Source organism: Trachemys scripta, chromosome 11 (genome assembly GCF_013100865.1).
Source record: "Trachemys scripta elegans isolate TJP31775 chromosome 11, CAS_Tse_1.0, whole genome shotgun sequence".
Lineage (NCBI taxonomy): Eukaryota > Metazoa > Chordata > Testudines > Emydidae > Trachemys > Trachemys scripta.
In genome coordinates, this window is record NC_048308.1 from 6,738,718 (window position 1) to 6,757,226 (window position 18,509).

Genomic DNA, 18,509 nt, shown 5'->3' on the forward strand with positions numbered 1-18,509 from the left:
CAGTGAGAGAAGTATCTCATTTAAAAATTATATAGTGTTGGGAGAAATTTTGTGGATTCTGGGATGTAAATTTTATGAACACACCTAAATAAGCTATAGATGTTGTGCATGCATGAAGCAGTCTGTCTGTTTAAAGATTGCTTTGATTTTAAACACTATGACTTTTTCTCCTTCCAGAAAAACGATCAGGGACAAGTTTTGTTGGATATAGTGTTCAAACATCTCGATTTGACAGAGAGGGATTACTTTGGTTTACAGCTGGCTGACGATTCCACTGATAACCCAGTAAGTTGCATCTGTTTTCTAAACTGGTTATTTTTTTGCATGTTATTAGAGTTTAGGGATTTTGTTTCAGTATTCGGAGAATTTGATTAATTTTTTTGGAGTTCTCATCTAATTCTTATGTCCATGACAGCTGGTATATTCAATAGACTCAATTTTTTTTAACAAATCTGAAATATGGCATAAGTGTTCTTTGATATGCTTCAAAAAGGACTGTCTCTATTCTGTTATTTAGATAAAGCTGTCTCACAGGTTATTCTTGTGGGTGCAAGTTTTCACCTGGTATCTCTCACACTGGAAAACTATTTTCCCCCAAACAATTAAATTATGGTTGTACTTATTTTCCCCTCCCATCTCCTTGTTTTAAAATGTGAGAATTGGGGTCAACCTTTTTTTTTAAGATTGTTTGAGAGGCCTATTGAGGTTATGCCTAAACTAGTTTTGTGACTAACTCAAGTTAAAATGAGACCACAGACTTTATTCTAGACAAACCCTTAGTCAACATAGAAAGTTCAGGACTTGGGTATCTTGTAAAGAAGGCAGGCCAGTTGGGGGATATAGGAGAAGATAGAGTTAGAGAGCTGCAGTGATAGAGAAGAGTGGGGGTGAGATGAGGATGTGGGAAAGGAAAAGGCAGATAGTGTGGTGATGCCATGCAGGCACAGTTAAATCAGCTGGCAGCAATGAGGTGTGGAGTGAACTAATCAAATGGTCATTATGTGGTGAAATGTGGGCAAGTTAATTAAATGCAGTAATTAAATGGAGTGGTCTGAAGGCATTAAAAACAGGAAAAGTTTTAAAAAATAAAAAAGGCACTGATGGCAGTCCTCTGCTGTCTGCTCTTGTTTTGGGGCTTAGAAAAAGTTGACTGTTCTCTATCTTGAACCATGAAGCTTTAATAATCTTCTTATGCAGTTCTGCCAGGGAAGAGAGTTTCTGCTGTGTAGAATAGCCTTTTTCTCCATTGCTCAAAAGGTTTTAATGGATTTGTGGCCTTTAACTACAATGATCACATACTCTGGCTAGTTTAAGGAAGGTGGGGATAGTCCCAATTTCTTTAGCACACAAGGCCCAAAAATTCTTTAATCTGACCCTGCCTTACTATATATTTGAGCTTAAATGTGGCGCTCATTCGGGCAGTGGAAGAAGAATTTCAGTTTAGGTTACCTAGTTGTCCAAGCTTAGTGAAGACTTAAACAGGATCCTAAGGCTTCAAGCTGCTTTGCCAAAAGGGTGGAGACATTTTCAATGGAATGGGATGGTAATATTCCAGCTAGTTCTTCAGAGTATTCTCTTGCTCCAACTGGGATCACTTCAGTCTTATTTGGGTTGAGTTTGAGTTAGGTGTTCGTTAAGGTGATGACCTGTAGGCATTGTGACATAGATATGATGTCGATTGTTGTGCCTGGATAACAAAATGTACATCTGGACATCATCAGCATACTGATGACAGCAGAGTTTGTGGCACCTCTGAAATGCTCCAAGTGGTCTCATGTAGATATTTGAGGTGGAAGGACAGAATAGATCCGTGTGGGCCTCCACAGGTGAGAAACTTTTAAGAAGAGGACTAGTTGCTATCATCACACACTGGGTCCTGGTAAAGAGGACTGATAGAAGTCATTGTAGTACTGTACCATCTTCTCCAGTTAGATCATATAAGTGGGTCAGCTGCACTTATGGCTAACTTTGTCAAAAACCTGCAGAGAGATTGAGTAGTTACAGGTTTGGAGTGAAAGTGTTAATGCTTATAGTCATCAAGTGAAAACTGAAATGAGTATGTGACTTTTTTGTTAAATCACTGTTTACTGAATTGCATGATTGTCTTAGCTGGGGTACAAGGTAGTTTCCATATTATTTGGCTACCAGTTAAAAAAAAATGATTTTTAGATTGTTTGTATACATATAAGGTCATTTTTTGTATTCTAGTCCAAAACTGTACACATCTCTGAATCCGTTATATTCTGAGTGTGCTCCAATATCTAGCAAGGAGAGTCAGTTTATTGCTCTAAAACAATGAATAAAAGACTTTTCTGAGCATGAGTGTTTATAATCGTAGTTTACATGCCTTAACTGGCAGTGAGTTCCAACCTTAGGAACATCAAAATCAAAGTTAGAAATATACTAATTGATGGATTAATGGTAACTTTCAATTATCTCTTTTATTATTGCTGTTCTGTTATGGTTAGAATGTTTGTGCAAGAATTTTCATTGTAGTTAACTGTTTGCAATCACCTAGAAGATACTTCATGATACTGTACCATGTGGAAGGCACTATAAGCACAAAGTAACGTACAATATGGCTAAAATTTTGAGTTAATTGGGACAGTTTAAGGCAGGGATGTCAAACATAAGGCCTGCAAGCCAGTTCCAACCTTTTCTTCTGTCTAGCAACTCCCTCTATAGTTTACAAAAGTTATTCAGCCCACACCAGAGCATCTGAGAGGAAGCCGGGATTGGGAGGAATTTTATACCTGACAGGGCACAGATACTGAACACCTCCTCCTTCCTCTCCTCCCTCTGTACAGCTGGCAGCACTGCAATATTGCACACATGAGACTCAGATGAGGCTCTTTGGCAGCCTCACACACCCTTTGCCCCTACCAGCATTGCCAAAGCTATGCAAGAGTAGAGTCCATACTCCACTCCGTACTGTCACTGAGCCATGCAGCACCAGAGCGAAGATGAGGCTTCTTTTCAGCCTCCTTCCTTCACATTAGCTGCTGTTTCCAGTGCTGCTGAGTTTACAGGATTCACGGAATCAGCTGCTTCTCTGACCCCCTCAGCAGCGGTGGCTCCAGGCACCAGCGCTCCAAGCTGGTCCCTGCGAGGGCGGCAGTCAGGCAGCGTGCCTGCGGGAAGTCCGCTGGTCCCGCAAATTTGGCGGCAATTCAGCGGTGGGTACTTCGAAGCCACGGGACCGGCAGACCTCCCGCAGGCATGCCGCCGAATCCGCGGGACCAGGGACCTCCCGCAGGCAAGCCGCCAAAGGCAGCCTGCCTGCCGTGTTTGGGGAGGCAAAAAAGCTAGAGCTGCCCCTGCCCCTCAGATGGAACATGAAGCAGAGGGAGAAACTCCCAAAGAGAAGGGGAAAAGGAGAGACTCTCCAAAGGGATATGTGGACAAGGGAGAGACTCCCCCGGAGGTATGAAATTCCTAAATATTGTGGGAGCTTGGGAAGGAGGGCTGGCATTAATATACAAAATGAAACAGCAGATAGGGAAAAGTCTCAAAAAAGGTGGAAGATTGAGATGATTGGTCAGGGTGGAAAGCACAGAAGGATAAGTTGATGGGGAGAGGAAGAAAGGTTTCATACATACCTTTATTCTAAAGAGAGAAAATAATTGTCTTTAAGTGGTCTCGGTTGGGGCCTCTAAATGCTACTTTAAAACAAATAATAAATAATTAAATGCAGTATTTAACTTAGTTAGGCACAAACTAAAATCACACAAAGTGCTAAATTTGCCTCTTGTCAGTGAACTTTTTATTCCCAGCCCATGAACTGTAACTGAACAGGTAGTTCAGCCCTTGCCACCGAGGTCTTATATAATGAAAGATTCAGAGGTGTGATGTTAGCATGTTAGCTAACTCAGTCGTTCTCAACCAGGGGTCCGGGCCACCCTGGGGGGCCGTGAGCAGGTTTCAGGGGGGCCCCCAAGCAGGGCCAGCATCAGACTCACTGGGGCCAAGGGCAGAAAACTGAAGAACCATCGCATGGTGCTGGAGTCCAGGGCGCCGAGCCCAGCCACTTCGGGCTGAAGCTGAAGCCTGAGCAGCTTAGCTTTGCGAGACTGCGTGTGGCTTGGGGCCCTGGGCAAATGCCCTGCTTGCTACCCTCTAATACCGGCCCTGGCTTTTATATGCAGAAAACCAATTATTGTGGCACAGGTGGGCCATGGAGTTTTTATAGCATGTTGGCAGGGCCTCAGAAAGAAGAAAAAAGTTGAGAACACCTGAGGTAACTAATAGTATTTAAAATGTATTATAGACAAAGCACTTGACCAGTTTTGGCAACTGTTGATGGCAATTGTCTATGACTTGTTTACAGTGGATTTTAGAAATGTGCATGTTAGTATGTTTTAGGTAACAGCACATCATAATCCTAATATGAAAAAGTCTAGAATGTGTTTGGCACCCTTGGTTTAAAGATCACTTGCATTAATTTTTTTCTTTTCTGGAAGGATTTTCTGTATATTACCAAGGCAGCCTATAAGGACAAGACAGATCCTGATTCTTAACTGTCCTGTGGTGCTAATTTGAACTTAGCAGAGTGTAAGCCTTCCTTTCTAAGGGTATGTCTACACTACGAAATTAGGTCGAATTTATAGAAGTCGGTTTTATAGAAATCTGTTGTATACAGCCGATTGTGTGTGTCCCCACATAAAATGCTCTAAGTGCTCTAGTCGGCGGACCGCGTCCACAGTACCGAGGCTAGCGTTGACTTCCAGAGCATTGCACTATGGGTAGCTATCCCACAGTTCCCGCAGTCTCTGCTGCCCATTGGAATTCTGGGTTGAGATCCCAATGCCTGAATGATGCAAAACAGTGTCGCGGGGGGTTCTGGGTACATGTCAGGCCCCTCCCCCTCAGTCAGAGCACCGGCAGACAATAGATTCGCGCCTTTTTACCTGGGTTACCTGTGTAGACAACATACCATGGCAAGCATGGAGCCCACTCAGATCAGGTCATCGTCACCATATGTCATCTGGGTGCCGGCAGACGTGGTACTGCATTGCTACATAGCAGCAGCAGCTAACTGCCTTTTGGCGGTAGACGGTGCAGCATGACTGGTAGCCGTGGGGCTGGCAGCCATGGGGCTGCATTGCACCAGCCCCATGCCTTTTGGTAGAAGATGGTATATTATGACTGGTATCCGTCGTCGTTGTACTGCAGTGGCTGCCAATCATGGGCACCTGGGCAGACATGCAACCGTCTTGATGATGTTGGCTATCAGTCGTAGTATGCTGTTTTCTGCCAATCGCCCAGTATTGTCTGCTAAGCACCCAGAAGAGGCCGAGGGTGATCTGGGTGCTGGCAGACGTGAGGCTGGCAGACGTGGGGCTGCATTGCTACACAGCAGCAGCCCCTTGCCTTTTGGTAGAAGATGGCATATTACGATTGATATCCATCGTTGTCGTACTGCAGTGGCTATCAGTCATGCTGCACCGTCGGCTGCCAGCTTAAGATGTAAAAAATAGATTTGTTCTGTATTCATTTGCTTCCCCTCCCTCCGTGAAATCAACAGCCTGCTAAACCCAGGGTTTTCAGTTTAATGTTTGGGGGGACCATTCTGTGTGACAGTTGTTTGTGTTTCTCCCTGATGCACAGCCACCTTTCTTGATTTTAATTCCCTGTACCTGTATGCCATGTCGTCACTCGGCCCTCCCTCCTTCCCCTGGTCCGTCAGATACTAGTTTCGTGCCTTTTTTCAGACCAGGCACCATAGCTAGCACTGGGATCATGGAACCCGCTCAGATCACCGCGGCAATTATGAGCACTATGAACACCACACGCATTGTCCTGGAGTATATGCAGAGCCAGGACATGCCAAAGTGAAACCCGGACCAGCCGAGGAGGCGATTGCAGCGCGGCGACGAGAGTGATGAGGAAATTGACATGGACATAGACCTCTGACAAGGCACAGGCCCCAGCATTGTGGGAATCATGGTGTTACTGGGGCAGGTTCATGCCGTGGAACGCCGATTCTGGGCACGGGAAACAAGCACAGACTGGTGGGACCGCATCGTGCTGCAGGTGTGGGACGATTCCCAGTGGCTGCGAAACTTTCGCATGCGTAAGGGCACTTTCATGGAACTTTGTGACTTGCTTTCCCCTGCCCTGAAGTGCTAGAATACCAGGATGAGAGCAGCCCTCACAGTTGAGAAGCGAGTGGCAATAGCCCTGTGGAAGCTTGCAACGCCAGACAGCTACCGGTCAGTCGGGAATCAATTTGGAGTGGGCAAATCTACTGTGGGGGCTGCTGTGATCCAAGTTGCCAGGGCAATGAAAGACCTGGTGATATCAAGGGTAGTGACTCTGGGCAACGTGCAGGCAATAGTGGATGGTTTTGCTGAAATGGGATTCCCAAACTGTGGTGGGGCCATAGACGGAACCCATATCCCTATCTTGGCACCGGAGCACCAAGCCACTGACTACGTAAACCGCAAGGGGTACTTTTCAATGCTGCTGCAAGCCCTGGTGGATCACAAGGGACGTTTCAACAACATCAACATGGGATGGCCAGGAAAGGTACATGATGCTCGCGTCTTCAGGCACTCTGGTCTGTTTCGAAAGCTGGAGGAAGGGACTTTCTTCCCGGACCAGAAAGTAACCGTTGGGGATGTTGAAATGCCTATCGTGATCCTTGGGGACCCAGCCTACCCCTTAATGCCATGGCTCATGAAGCCGTACACAGGCAGCCTGGACAGGAGTCAGGACCTGTTCAACTACAGGCTGAGCAAGTGCCGAATGGTGGTGGAATGTGCATTTGGACGTTTAAAAGCGCGCTGGCGCAGCTTACTGACTCGCTCAGACCTCAGCGAAAAGAATATCCCCATTGTTATTGCTGCTTGCTGTGCGCTCCACAATATCTGTGAGAGTAAGGGGGAGACATTTACGGCGGGGTGGGAGGTTGAGGCAACTCGCCTGGCCGCTGATTACGCGCAGCCAGACACCAGGGCGGTTAGAGGAGCACAGCAGGGCGCGGTGCGCATCAGAGAAGCTTTGAAAACGAGTTTTGTGACTGGCCAGGCTACGGTGTGAAACTTCTGTTTGTTTCTCCTTGATGAACCCTCCGCCCCCCCACCCGGTTCACTCTACTTCCCTGTAAACCAACCACCCCACCCTCGCCTCCCCACTTCGAGCACTGCTTGCAGAGGCAATAAAGTCATTGTTATTTCACATTCATGCATTCTTTATTAATTCATCACACAACTAGGGGGATAATTGCCAAGGTAGCCCGGGATGGGTGGGGGAGGAGGGAAGGAAAAGGGCACACTGCATTTTAAAACTTTAACTCTTATTGAAGGGCAGCCTTCTGATGCTTGGGCAATCATGTGGGGTGGAGTGACTGGGTGGCTGGAGGCCCCCCCACCGTGTTCTTGGGCTTCTGGGTGAGGAGGCTATGGAACTTGGGGAGGAGGGCTGTTGGTTATACAGGGGCTGTAGCGGCAGTCTCTGCTCCTGCTGCCTTTCCTGCAGCTCAACCATATGCTGGAGCATATCAGTTTGATGCTCCACCAGACGAAGCATCGACTCTTGCCTTCCATCTGCAAGCTGACGCCACCTATCATCTTCAGCCCGCAACTTGCTCTGTTCATCCCGCGATTCAGCCTGCCGCCTCTCCTCTCGTTCATATTGTGCTTTTCTGATGTCTGACATTGACTGCCTCAACGCATTCTGCTGTGCTCTATCAGCGTGGGAGGACATCTGGAGCTCCGTGAACATATCGTCCCGTGTCCTCCGTTTTCTCTTTCTAATGTGAAGGAGAAACATTTGCAGCTGGTGGAGGAGAAGGGAGAGGTGGTTAAAAAAGACACATTTTAGAGAGCAATGGGTACACTCTTTTGTTACAAGGTCGCATTTTTCCTCTTATAGTGAGGGCTTGCCGGTTTCGTGTGAGAAATCACTCATGCAGTGCCAGGCAACAGATTTCGGCTTGCAGGCAGCCATGGTAAGCCACAGTCTTTTGGCTTTTTTAACCTTCTTAACATGTGGGAATGGTTTCAAACAGCAGCGCCCTCATTTCCCATATCAAGGATGAATTGGGTTGGCCATTTAAAATGGGTTTGCAACGTAAAAGGAGGGGCTGCGGTTTCGGGTTAACATGCAGCACAAACCCAACTAACTCCCCCCCCGCCCCCCACACACACACCCAATTCTCTGGGATGATCACTTCACCCCTCCCCCCACCGCGCGGCTAACAGCGGGGAACATTTCTGTTCAGAAGAGCAGGAACGGGCACCTCTGAATGTCCCCTTAATAAAATCACCCCATTTCAACCAGGTGACCGTGAATGATATCACTCTCCTGAGGATAACAAAGAGCGATAAGGAATGGATGTTGTCTGCATGCCAGCAAACACCGGGACCATACGCTACAAAATGCTTTGTTATGCAATGATTCCAGACTACCTGCTACTGGCCTGGTGTGGTAAAGTGTCCTACCATGGCGGACGGGATAAGGCAGCCCTCCCCAGAAACCTTTTGCAAAGGCTTTGGGAGTACATGAAGGAGAGCTTTCTGGAGATGTCCCTGGAGGATTTCCGCTCCATCCCCATACACGTTAACAGATTTTTCCAGTAGCTGTACTGGCCGCGATTGCCAGGGCAAATTAATCATTAATCATTAAACACGCTTGCTTTTAAACCATGTGTAATATTTACAAAGGTACACTCACCAGAGGTCCCCTGTGTGCCCTCAGGGTCTTGGGTGAGTTCGGGGGTTACTGGTTCCAGGTCCAGGGTGACAAACATATCCTGGCTGTTGGGGAAACCAGTTTCTCCACTTCCTTGCTGCTGTGAGCTACCTACATTACCTCCATCCTCATCTTCCTCGTTCTTTGAACCCTCTTCCCTGTTTGTTTCTCCAGTGAGGGAGTCATAGCACACGGTTGGGGTAGTGGTGGCTGCACCCCCTAGAATGGCATGCAGCTCCGCGTAGAAGCGGCAAGTTTGCGGCTCTGCCCCAGACCTTCCGTTTGCTTCTCTGACTTTGTGGTAGGCTTGCCATAGCTCCTTAATTTTCACGCGGCATTGCTGTGTGTCCCTGTTATGGCCTCTGTCCTTCATGGCCTTGGAGACCTTTTCTAATACTTTGCCATTTCTTTTACTGCTACGGAGTTCAGCTAGCACTGATTCATCTCCCCATATGGCGAGCAGATCCCGTACCTCCCGTTCGGTCCATGCTGGAGCTCTTTTGCGATCCTGGGACTCCATCACGGTTACCTGTGCTGATGAGCTCTGCGTGGTCACCTGTGCTGTCCACGCTGGGCAAACAGGAAATGAAATTCAAACGTTTGCGGGGCTTTTTCTGTCTACTTGGTCAGTGCATCTGAGTTGAGAGTGCTGTCCAGAGAGGTCACAATGAAGCACTGTGGGATACCTCCCGGAGGCCAATAATGTTGAATTCCGTCCACACTACCCCAATTCCGACCCACAAAGGCCGATTTTATCACTAATCCCCTCGTCGGAGGTGGTGTAAAGAAACCGGTTTAAAGGGCCCTTTAAGTCGAAAGAAAGGGCTTCGTCGTGTGAATGTGTCCAGGCTTAATTCGATTTAACGCTGCTAAAGTCGACCTAAACTCGTAGTGTAGACCAGGCCTAAGAGTGGTAAGGTGCCATATAGCAGTGGTTCTCAACCAGGAGTACACAGACGTCTTCCAGGGGGTACACCATCAACACATCTAGATATTAGCTTAGTTTAACAGACTACATAAAAAGCACTAGTGAAGTCAGTACAAATTAAAATTTAATAAAATGATTTGTTTGTGTTGCTCTATATACACTATATACTGAAATGTAAGTACAATATTTATGTTAAAATTGATTTATAATTGTATGGTAAAAATGAGAAAGTAAGCAATTTTTCAGTAATAGTACACTGTGACACTTGTATTTTTATGTCTGATTTTGTAAGCAAGTAGTTTTTAAGTGAGGTGAAACTTGTGGATATGCAAGACAAATCAGACTGAAAGGGGTATAGTAGTCTGGAAAGGTTAAGATAGCCATTGCTGTATAGAATGTTAAAAATAATAAATTTTCACTACAAACTGTTTTTATTAGTCTGGAATAAATAAACAGTAATACAGATTAAATGGGAGATTCACCCAGATTTAATCTCTAGAGAGGCTATGAGTGAATGCCTCCTGGTGACAAATGTTTGTGTTCCTGCGTTCTTTATTAAAATATATGTAATATGTATTTTTAAAAATCTAAAAAATTGCTTACAGTAAGCAAGTGCACATTAAAGTAGCCATCTTATTCAAGTTTTTATAGAAAATACATTTTGCAAAATGTGTGTTCTACATTTTATATAAACAATTATGAAGTATTTTTTATATTTTATTAATGTGGTCTGTATTTCTTGAAAAGTTTCTCATTTCATCCCCTTAAATATTTACTGGTTTTAAGACCAGACTTTACTGCTTGTAATATTACTATTTCCTGCTTATTTTCTGTTCTGAGGTTATGAGCATGTCAAGTTTGTGTCCAGACTTAGATTCCATCCTTTTTTGTGACAAGATAGCATTGTTGTTCTCAACATGGATGCACAGAATGAACAATAGAAATCAGTGACCTAGAAAGCAATTCTTGAATGTTGCGCATACAGTCAGTAATCTATCCCCTTCGCTTTCAGTGGACACTGAATGTTCTTTGTTCCTTAGGATAGAAAGAATTGGACTTCCATAGTTTCACAAAGGAAAACAACACTTTACATAGGAGGAATAATGGCTTTTTTGCCCCCCCGCCCCTGTCTTCTCTTTCATCTGTTTTACTGAATATCTATTGTGTATGTAAGAGATTAACGTCCCTCAATTGCTACAATAATGTTCCTTGACTTGTTTTATTAGAGAGGACTACCTCTATGATGCTTTTCTCCCTGGAATGTGAGACTACAGAAGGAATCTAATACTTTCAATTATGTTTATTGATTTTTCTAAACTTTCTTTTCCTCTTCTTCCTAGCAGTCTCTGTGGCTAAACAGTAGAACTCAATGTTTATTACCAAATAAAGCTGTTCAGCACATTTTAGATGTTTTTAATTGGGGTTTTCGTCCATGATTATGTCACTTGTAGGCTGTTCTGATAGGGATACTGTCAAGGTAATAATCATATTTAACCTCTTCATTCCAGACTCTTTCCTCAAAGAATGAGGTTGATAGGGAGAAAAATATTGGCATAACAGGGAAATAAATGTGGGTGTGGGAGAGCTAGAAGCTGTCTTTTGACTTAAATAAAAGAACAATAAAATTCAACACAATTCTTAATTGACAAACTCAAGAAATTGCAACAGCTGTGGCCATCTTATTTCCCATTTTTTCCTTCCTTCCTGACTCTCGTATCCAAACTCCCTCTAGTGTTCTGATGTTATGTGTGTAATGCTAATTGAATACAATGGTGTAGTAATGGGGGCAGCTGTGATTAAGAAGCAGCCCTGCAGAGCTTAGAGGGAGCCTCAGAGTTATCCAGTGAGCATGTGATTAAAAGGTTAGTGTTTTTTTACTTCGGAAACCTTCTGGGCTTTGAGCAGATAATTACATGCCATAACAGGGGCATGTCAGAACTAGAATGAAACAAACATCTTACCAGTATTACTTACTGTATACATTTGTAGAATATTCAGTTATAATTACTTTTATGTTATTGGTCTACTTTTTGCACTCCCCCCCCCCCCTTTACCTGACTGGGAGTCTTGGGGCATACCACCAGCATGGAAACCAACCTCTACTGCCCCCTGAAAAGCGACATCTCTCTCCTCTGCAAAATCATGCAGGCTGAGGAGGCACACTGCTCAGCAAGATGAGCAAAAAAGAGAAAGAACACCCTTAGATTGAGGAACAAATAATTCCAGCAGACATTTCCACCTTTTTGCCTGATGAGGTAGCAATGGGCACTATGTCTACCTGACCTGACTATTATAAGACTTTTCAAGAACTGCTGCGCTGAATGGTGGATACCTTTGAGATTCCAGTTGAAATTATGCAAGAAAAATCATCCAGACTATGACATTTTGTATATGGTAATGCCTGGAAGATTGGCCATTAGATTTATTTGGTAGGAAGAACTACTCTTCCTCAAATTTACAAATGGGTAGTTCAAATTGTTAGGCTCTCTTAGTGAAATATGACATCATAAACTGGGACAAAATATCTTTTTATTGAAAAATTTCCCCCAAACAGCAGAGAAAACTACCAAAGAGGTCCAAACAGCTCTTGAGAACTCCTTTAACATCAAGACAAAGAAGCTGTGCACTTCCTGAAAGAGTCATATGGTATTCTTCAGTCTTTGGGGGTTTATACAGCAGTCCCTGGAAGGCAACAACTCAGATTGTTGAGTTATTCTAGACGGGGCTGCTCTGCTTATTACTATAGCGAACAACGATCCTCTGAACCACCTGGAAAAAGTAGAGATTTCAATGGAGGAAAGCCTCTGCATAGTCATGCTATGTTCATCTTAAAGTAGCAAATCTGACATGTTAGTCAAGAGCCACTTGGAGCATTTAGAGGATCTATTTACTTTCTCTCCCTTTCTTCCCCTTCTTTTGGCCGTTTCCTTTTTTATTTTCCGGAGACTTGGAATCACATTACTTCAGGATCTTAGAAATCATCAGAATGTGGGTGTTCCATTCAATTTCGGAACCTTCCTAACACCCAACCCTCTTCAGGGACCACTCATGAGAGATTATTAAAAATGAGCTTACATCTAAATCTTGGAGCAATAGACGTGCCTCTAGAGTTCAGAGAGAAGGGGTTTTACTCACATTTTCTAATCCTGAAGAAGGGGTATGCCGCCCAGTTCTGGATTTGAGCTGTCTCAATACCTTAATCTGCCACTTAAAATTCAAATCCCTAACCTCTCTAATCCTATCCTTAGATCCCCAAAACTGGTTCATGCTGTTAACCTACAGGACACATGCTTTCACATATCAGTCTACCCTGCACACAGAAAATACCTGCAGTTCCAAGTGGGAAATTACCACAATTAGTACAGAGTCCTGCCCTTTGGTCTTTCAGCAGCACGAAAAGTAGTCACCAAGTGCTTGGCAGTCATGATGCCTCACCTGAGAAAGCAAAGGGCATAGGTAGACTCGCACCACAATGATTGGGAGGGATTGAGGGAGATCAGTGCAACAAATGAATGACTCCATTTCATATGATCCTACAACTTTACACTAAACTGGGTCTCAGAAGCAACAGAGAAAAGTCAACTTTAGTGCCAACCCAAAGGATAGAGTTTGTAGGAGTAGTGTTAGATTCCACAACAGCAAGAGCTTATCTGCCATAAAACAGATTCAGTACCATTGTAGGCCTCATCAACCAGCTGCAGGCTCACCCTTAAATGTCAGTAAGAGTTTGCCTCAGTTTTCTTGATCACATTGTTTCCTGTATTTACATCACATAACATGCCAGACTACACCCACCTTACAAAAGTAGTTGAAAATGTGTATCTATCGAACAGATATCACATGAACACGGGGGTACTGATCCCCTGAGAAGTCCTCTAATAGTTAAACTGGTAGAAGGACTCTGTGCAGGTTTGCAAACGTGGATACTGTTTTCTCCACCTGTCACCAGGGCACTGCTAATAGATGCTTCTGTGCTCAGCTGAAGAGCTCACCTGCACTACCTTCAAACCCAAGTCCTATGGGCTGCTGAAGAGAATCACCTTCATACAGTATACTACAGCTCTGAACTGTTTGACTAGCCTGCACAGTATTTCTCTCCGTACTGAGTGGACTGACAGACCAGGTTAATGCAGACAACACAACAGTGTCAGCAGACAGGGAGGAACACAATCATCAACTGGAAGGGATAGGGATGTTCAGGCACTTATGGCTGGTCTATCTTACATTGCTTTCCATAAGGATAAGGTTACCCGTAGGCCTAACCCTGCATTTTTACCGAAGATTGTTTCAGGCTTCCATTTAACTAGGTGATTCATCTGCCATTTCCTTTCCCAAACTGAGCCAGGGGGAAGCCAAACTGCATACCTTTGATGTAGTTGACAGAGCGAGACGGGTACCCAGAAATCACCTACTACAGGACAGGCCCAACAAGGAAAATAACACCACCAGTGGCCATCATGTACAGCCCCCAGCTAAAACCTCTCCAGCACATGATCAATGATCTACAACCTATCCTGGAAAATGATCCCTCACTCTCACAGAGCTTGGGAGGTAGGCTAGTCCTCGCTTACAGACAGCCCCCCAACCTGAAGCAGATACTCACCAGCAACTACACACCACATCACAGAAACACTGACCTAGGAACCAATCCCTGTAGCAAACCTCATTACCTACTCTGTCCCCATATCTACTCTAGCGACACCATCAGAGGACCCAACCTCATCAGCCACACCATCAGAGGCTCATTCACCTGCATGTCTACTAATGTTATATATGCCATCATGTGCCAGCAATGCCCCTCTGCCATGCACATTGGCCAAACCGGACAGTCCCTACGTAAAAAAATAATGGACACAAATCAGACATCAGGAATGGTAACATACAAAAGCCAGTAGGAGAACACTTCAGTCTTCCTGGACATTTGATAACAGATTTAAAAGTAGCTATACTTGAACAAAAAAACTTCAGAAACAGACTTCAAAGAGAAATAGCAGAACTAAAATTCATTTGCAAATTTAACACCATTAATTTGGGCTTGAATAGGCACTGTGTGTGGCTTGCTCATTACAAAAGCAGCTTTGCCTCTCCTGGAATTGACACCTCCTCATCTATTATTGGGAGTGGACTACGTCCACCCTGATGGAATTGGCCCTGTCAACATTGGTTCTCCACTTGTGAGGTAACTCCCTTCCCTTCATGTGTCGTCATATAATGCCTGCATCTGTAATTTTCACACCATGCATCTGAAGAAGTGATGTTTTACCCACAAAAGCTTATGCCCAAATAAATCTGTTAGTCTTTAAGGTGCTACCAGACTCCTTGTTAACTTTGATGTAGTTAAGGCTCTGTCATTTTGCTGGGCAAAACAAACCATTCCGAAGCTCCTCTAGGCTAATTATAGCATTTGCAGATAGAACGAAGGATCAGGCAGTATCTACCCAAAGATAATTTAAATGGGTCTCTAATTGTATTCACTCATACTATGAGTTAGCTAGATTAGATTCACTCATGCAGTTTGGAACCCACTCCATCAGAGAAGAGACAACCTGTTGATTCTCTGAGAAGCTATGAGGGGATCAGTTCACATTTTATACAGTATAATTCACTGGTAGAGCCATTAGTATCAGACACGCACTTTAGCAGAGCAGTACTCCAGTCGTTATTGAAATAGACGGCAAGCACCAATCCTCCTTCCTACGAGGTCACTGCTTGTGAGTCACCAGGAGTGGAATTCATTTGAACAATCACTTGAAGAAAGAACAGGTACTTTACCCTGCAGTAAATGGGTTTCTTTGAGATGTGTTGTCCATGTGTATTCTATGATCTGCTCTTCGTCCCTGCTACAATGGAGTCCTGTAACACCTGGATTCTGTCTTGACAAAGGAACTGAGGGACAGTTGGGCCCACTCGGCTGTTTATGCTCCCTGCACGTAGACTGCAGATGCAACCCCAATGGATTTTGCTGATAAAAATAATCTGATCTCGTGCATGGCATGCATGCACAACAGAAATGGAATACATATGGACACACCTCTTGAAAAACCAGTATTAATTTATAGTAGGGTAAGTAGTTGTTTTCTCATTTAGATCTTTCTAGGATACCATTGCACAGCTTACCTTTGAATGAAGTAAAGTTGTTTTTTGGAGTACCCTAGTTCCTTGCAATAAGAGAAATGGAGCCTAGTTGTTTGTGTTCAGTTGCCAATGTCTCAAAGTATTTCATCAAGCAATCTTCCCAGGAAACTTGGGTTCTGGGACTACTAGTTCACAGCCATTGGAAGGGTTTTTGTGTATTTTAGAGAATTTTACATGTAGTGTTTTACAAATGTTACCTACTTTGCAGGGGTGCTGTGACAATTAGTTATCTTACAGATGGTGGAAAAAAGCCAGAAAAGTTGAGTAATTCAGAGCCAGAATTAGAATGTTGTGGTCTCTTGTTGTCAGTCCCTGCTCAGTCCAGTAGTGTTCTCACATTGTTAAATTCTAACCCTTATAACTAGGTGCTCAGCTAAGTAGCTAGCTCAGCTGCAGGCAACCACCTGTGAAGAGAGCTGGGAGTAGCCTCAGCTCCATAAGGCACATAGAGACAGATGCCAGAGGGAGTAATTGGGTATGCTTGTGATAACCTGTAATCTTTCAGAAAATTACTCACTGGGCTTTGCATGCCAAATGGCCAATTCTGCATAAGAAGCTCAAATATTAAGTAACAAGAAAATAAATGTTTCTTAGCATGATCATGTCGGACTAATTTGTGAAATACGTGTTGTTTTCTTTTTTTGTTTGTTTTTTTAATGATAGTTTATCTCTTTCCCCCCCCCCCCCCCCAGAGGTGGCTGGATCCAAACAAACCAATCAGGAAACAATTAAAAAGTGAGCAAATATATTTATTAGGTCTATTTCAAATATAATTTTTATTGAATAAGGATTTTAAAGTAACCTGATTAATTAGAAATGCTTTTGTTGATTCTAGGAGGATCTCCTTACAGTTTGAACTTTAGAGTCAAATTTTTTGTAAGTGACCCTAACAAGCTCCAAGAAGAATATACAAGGTAGGTTTAGGTAGTTTACCATTGCAAAATTCTTTTAGGAAATTTAGAAGTGGAACTAAGTATTATCAAAAAGCATAATTAGTTTTTTGAAGGTATTACTTATTGGAATTGTCTCTCTTAAAAACCTGATTTATTCATGTTTTTTGTAATGTGTTTAGGATTTTCCATAGATAACTAAAAGTCACATGCTGTAAGCACACAAACTACACAAAAACCTTTAAAATGAAGCCTTGAATACATGGTGTACATATGAAATAATCTCACAGAGAAAACATTGTTCAAGTAGAAATAGGAGAAGAGAAGAAAAAAGGAAAACTTTTTCTTTCTCCTACTTATCAATGGGTACAAATTGAATTTTAACCCATATTTGTCTCTTATGTTTGAAAACATCATATCATCTCTGAAATTATGCTAACTCATCATTCATTTTGTATATTAGTTCCTTGCTAATTTTTTTCACCCATGAATATCAATCATCTTCAACTTCACTTTTATTAGTATAATATGTAAATTTATGGTGATACAGCAGCAATCTTAGCTGGCGCAAATACACTAATTTCGGTGTGCTTATTGTGTAGTAATGTGCCTAAAGTTCAGATTTTTACAGGTATTTAGGCATTTTTGCAAGCAGTGTTGCAGTACCTAACTGAGTTAGGAGCTTAAATCTCATTTTCGAAAGGGATTTAGGCAACTGTAAAAAAAGCTTTTTGAAAATGAGGTTTAAGATCTTAAATCAGTCAGGTTTTACAGTGCTGAGTGCAGCAACGCCTGAATAGCTGTACTAATCTGGGCCTAAATTGTTTAAAGGGAATGCTCAATTGGTACCAGATTAAAAAGTTGTGAATGTCCTGTGTTCTTAAGAGGTGTGCCCAAAAATTTCAAACCAAGATGTGTAAATGTAGATACCTCCTCCATTTTTAGGCACCCAAGTATATGCAGTCTGATTTTTTTTCAAATTGCTGAGCATCTACGACAGAAGGTGACTTCAGTGGGATTGTAGATGCTTGGTCCCTCTAAAAACCAGGAAGGCCATTTTTCCCAAAGAGCCTAACTTGTCCCATCTCTGTTGTTAGAACAGGCAGTTTTTTTCTTTTCAAAACTTAGATAAAATATATGACTATATATTTTATGACATACACCTCTACCCCGATATAACGCTGTCCTCGGGAGCCAAAAAATCTTACCGCGTTCTAGGTGAAACCGCGTTATATTGAACTTGCTCTGATCTGCCAGAGTGTGCAGTCTCGCCCCCCCAGAGCACTGCTTCACCGCGTTATATCCGAATTTGTGTTATATTGGATTGTTTGTGTTATATCGGGGTAGAGGTGTATTTTGCAGAAATTTATGGCCATTTTCTTACCAGCATTGACTGTTGCTAATCAATAATTCTGTAGATGTTATCTTTCCAATCTTTTTGGCTGTGTATAACTTGGCACATAGGGCAGACAAAAACGGCGTAAAATTACTGTTAATGTTCATGGGACCAACAGACATGGGCAACAAAGGGGGCATATTTTTTGCTGCCTGTTCATCCTCCTTCCATTTAAATAAACTCTTGCTAGCAAACAATCTATTTTTAACATTTATTAAGATTGCTAACATTTATTAAGGTTGTTTTAATTTAACATAGCTCCATCTTCATTGTTCGTACTATTTAAGAAGTGAATGCATTGTGCAAGCTATTTTAGACCTACATTGCTAAAGTTGCTTTAATTTCTATTGATTTCCCCTGTTGTTCAACAACGTAGAAGAGGTTTACATGCCCTAAGCGATACCTAGTTAGCTAACAACTAATTAACTTCACTGTACTTAAAACACACTGAACACAGAATGAACTC

General features: G+C 43.1%; 1 protein-coding gene across 4 annotated transcripts in view; it reads left to right on the top strand.

Moving 5' to 3' along the window:
• The window catches only part of PTPN4 (protein tyrosine phosphatase non-receptor type 4), a 214,436-nt gene that overhangs the window by 66,713 nt on the left and 129,214 nt on the right, over nt 1-18,509 (top strand). For 2 of the 4 annotated variants that reach the window (XM_034785419.1, XM_034785420.1), the window contains exons 3-5: nt 178-285; nt 16,450-16,492; nt 16,572-16,671. In XM_034785419.1, the coding sequence (XP_034641310.1) occupies nt 178-285; nt 16,450-16,492; nt 16,572-16,671 (251 nt within the window). The remainder of the gene's footprint in view (nt 1-177; nt 286-16,449; nt 16,493-16,571; nt 16,672-18,509) is intronic. The other 2 variants (XM_034785421.1, XM_034785422.1) reach the window with 1 other exon arrangement.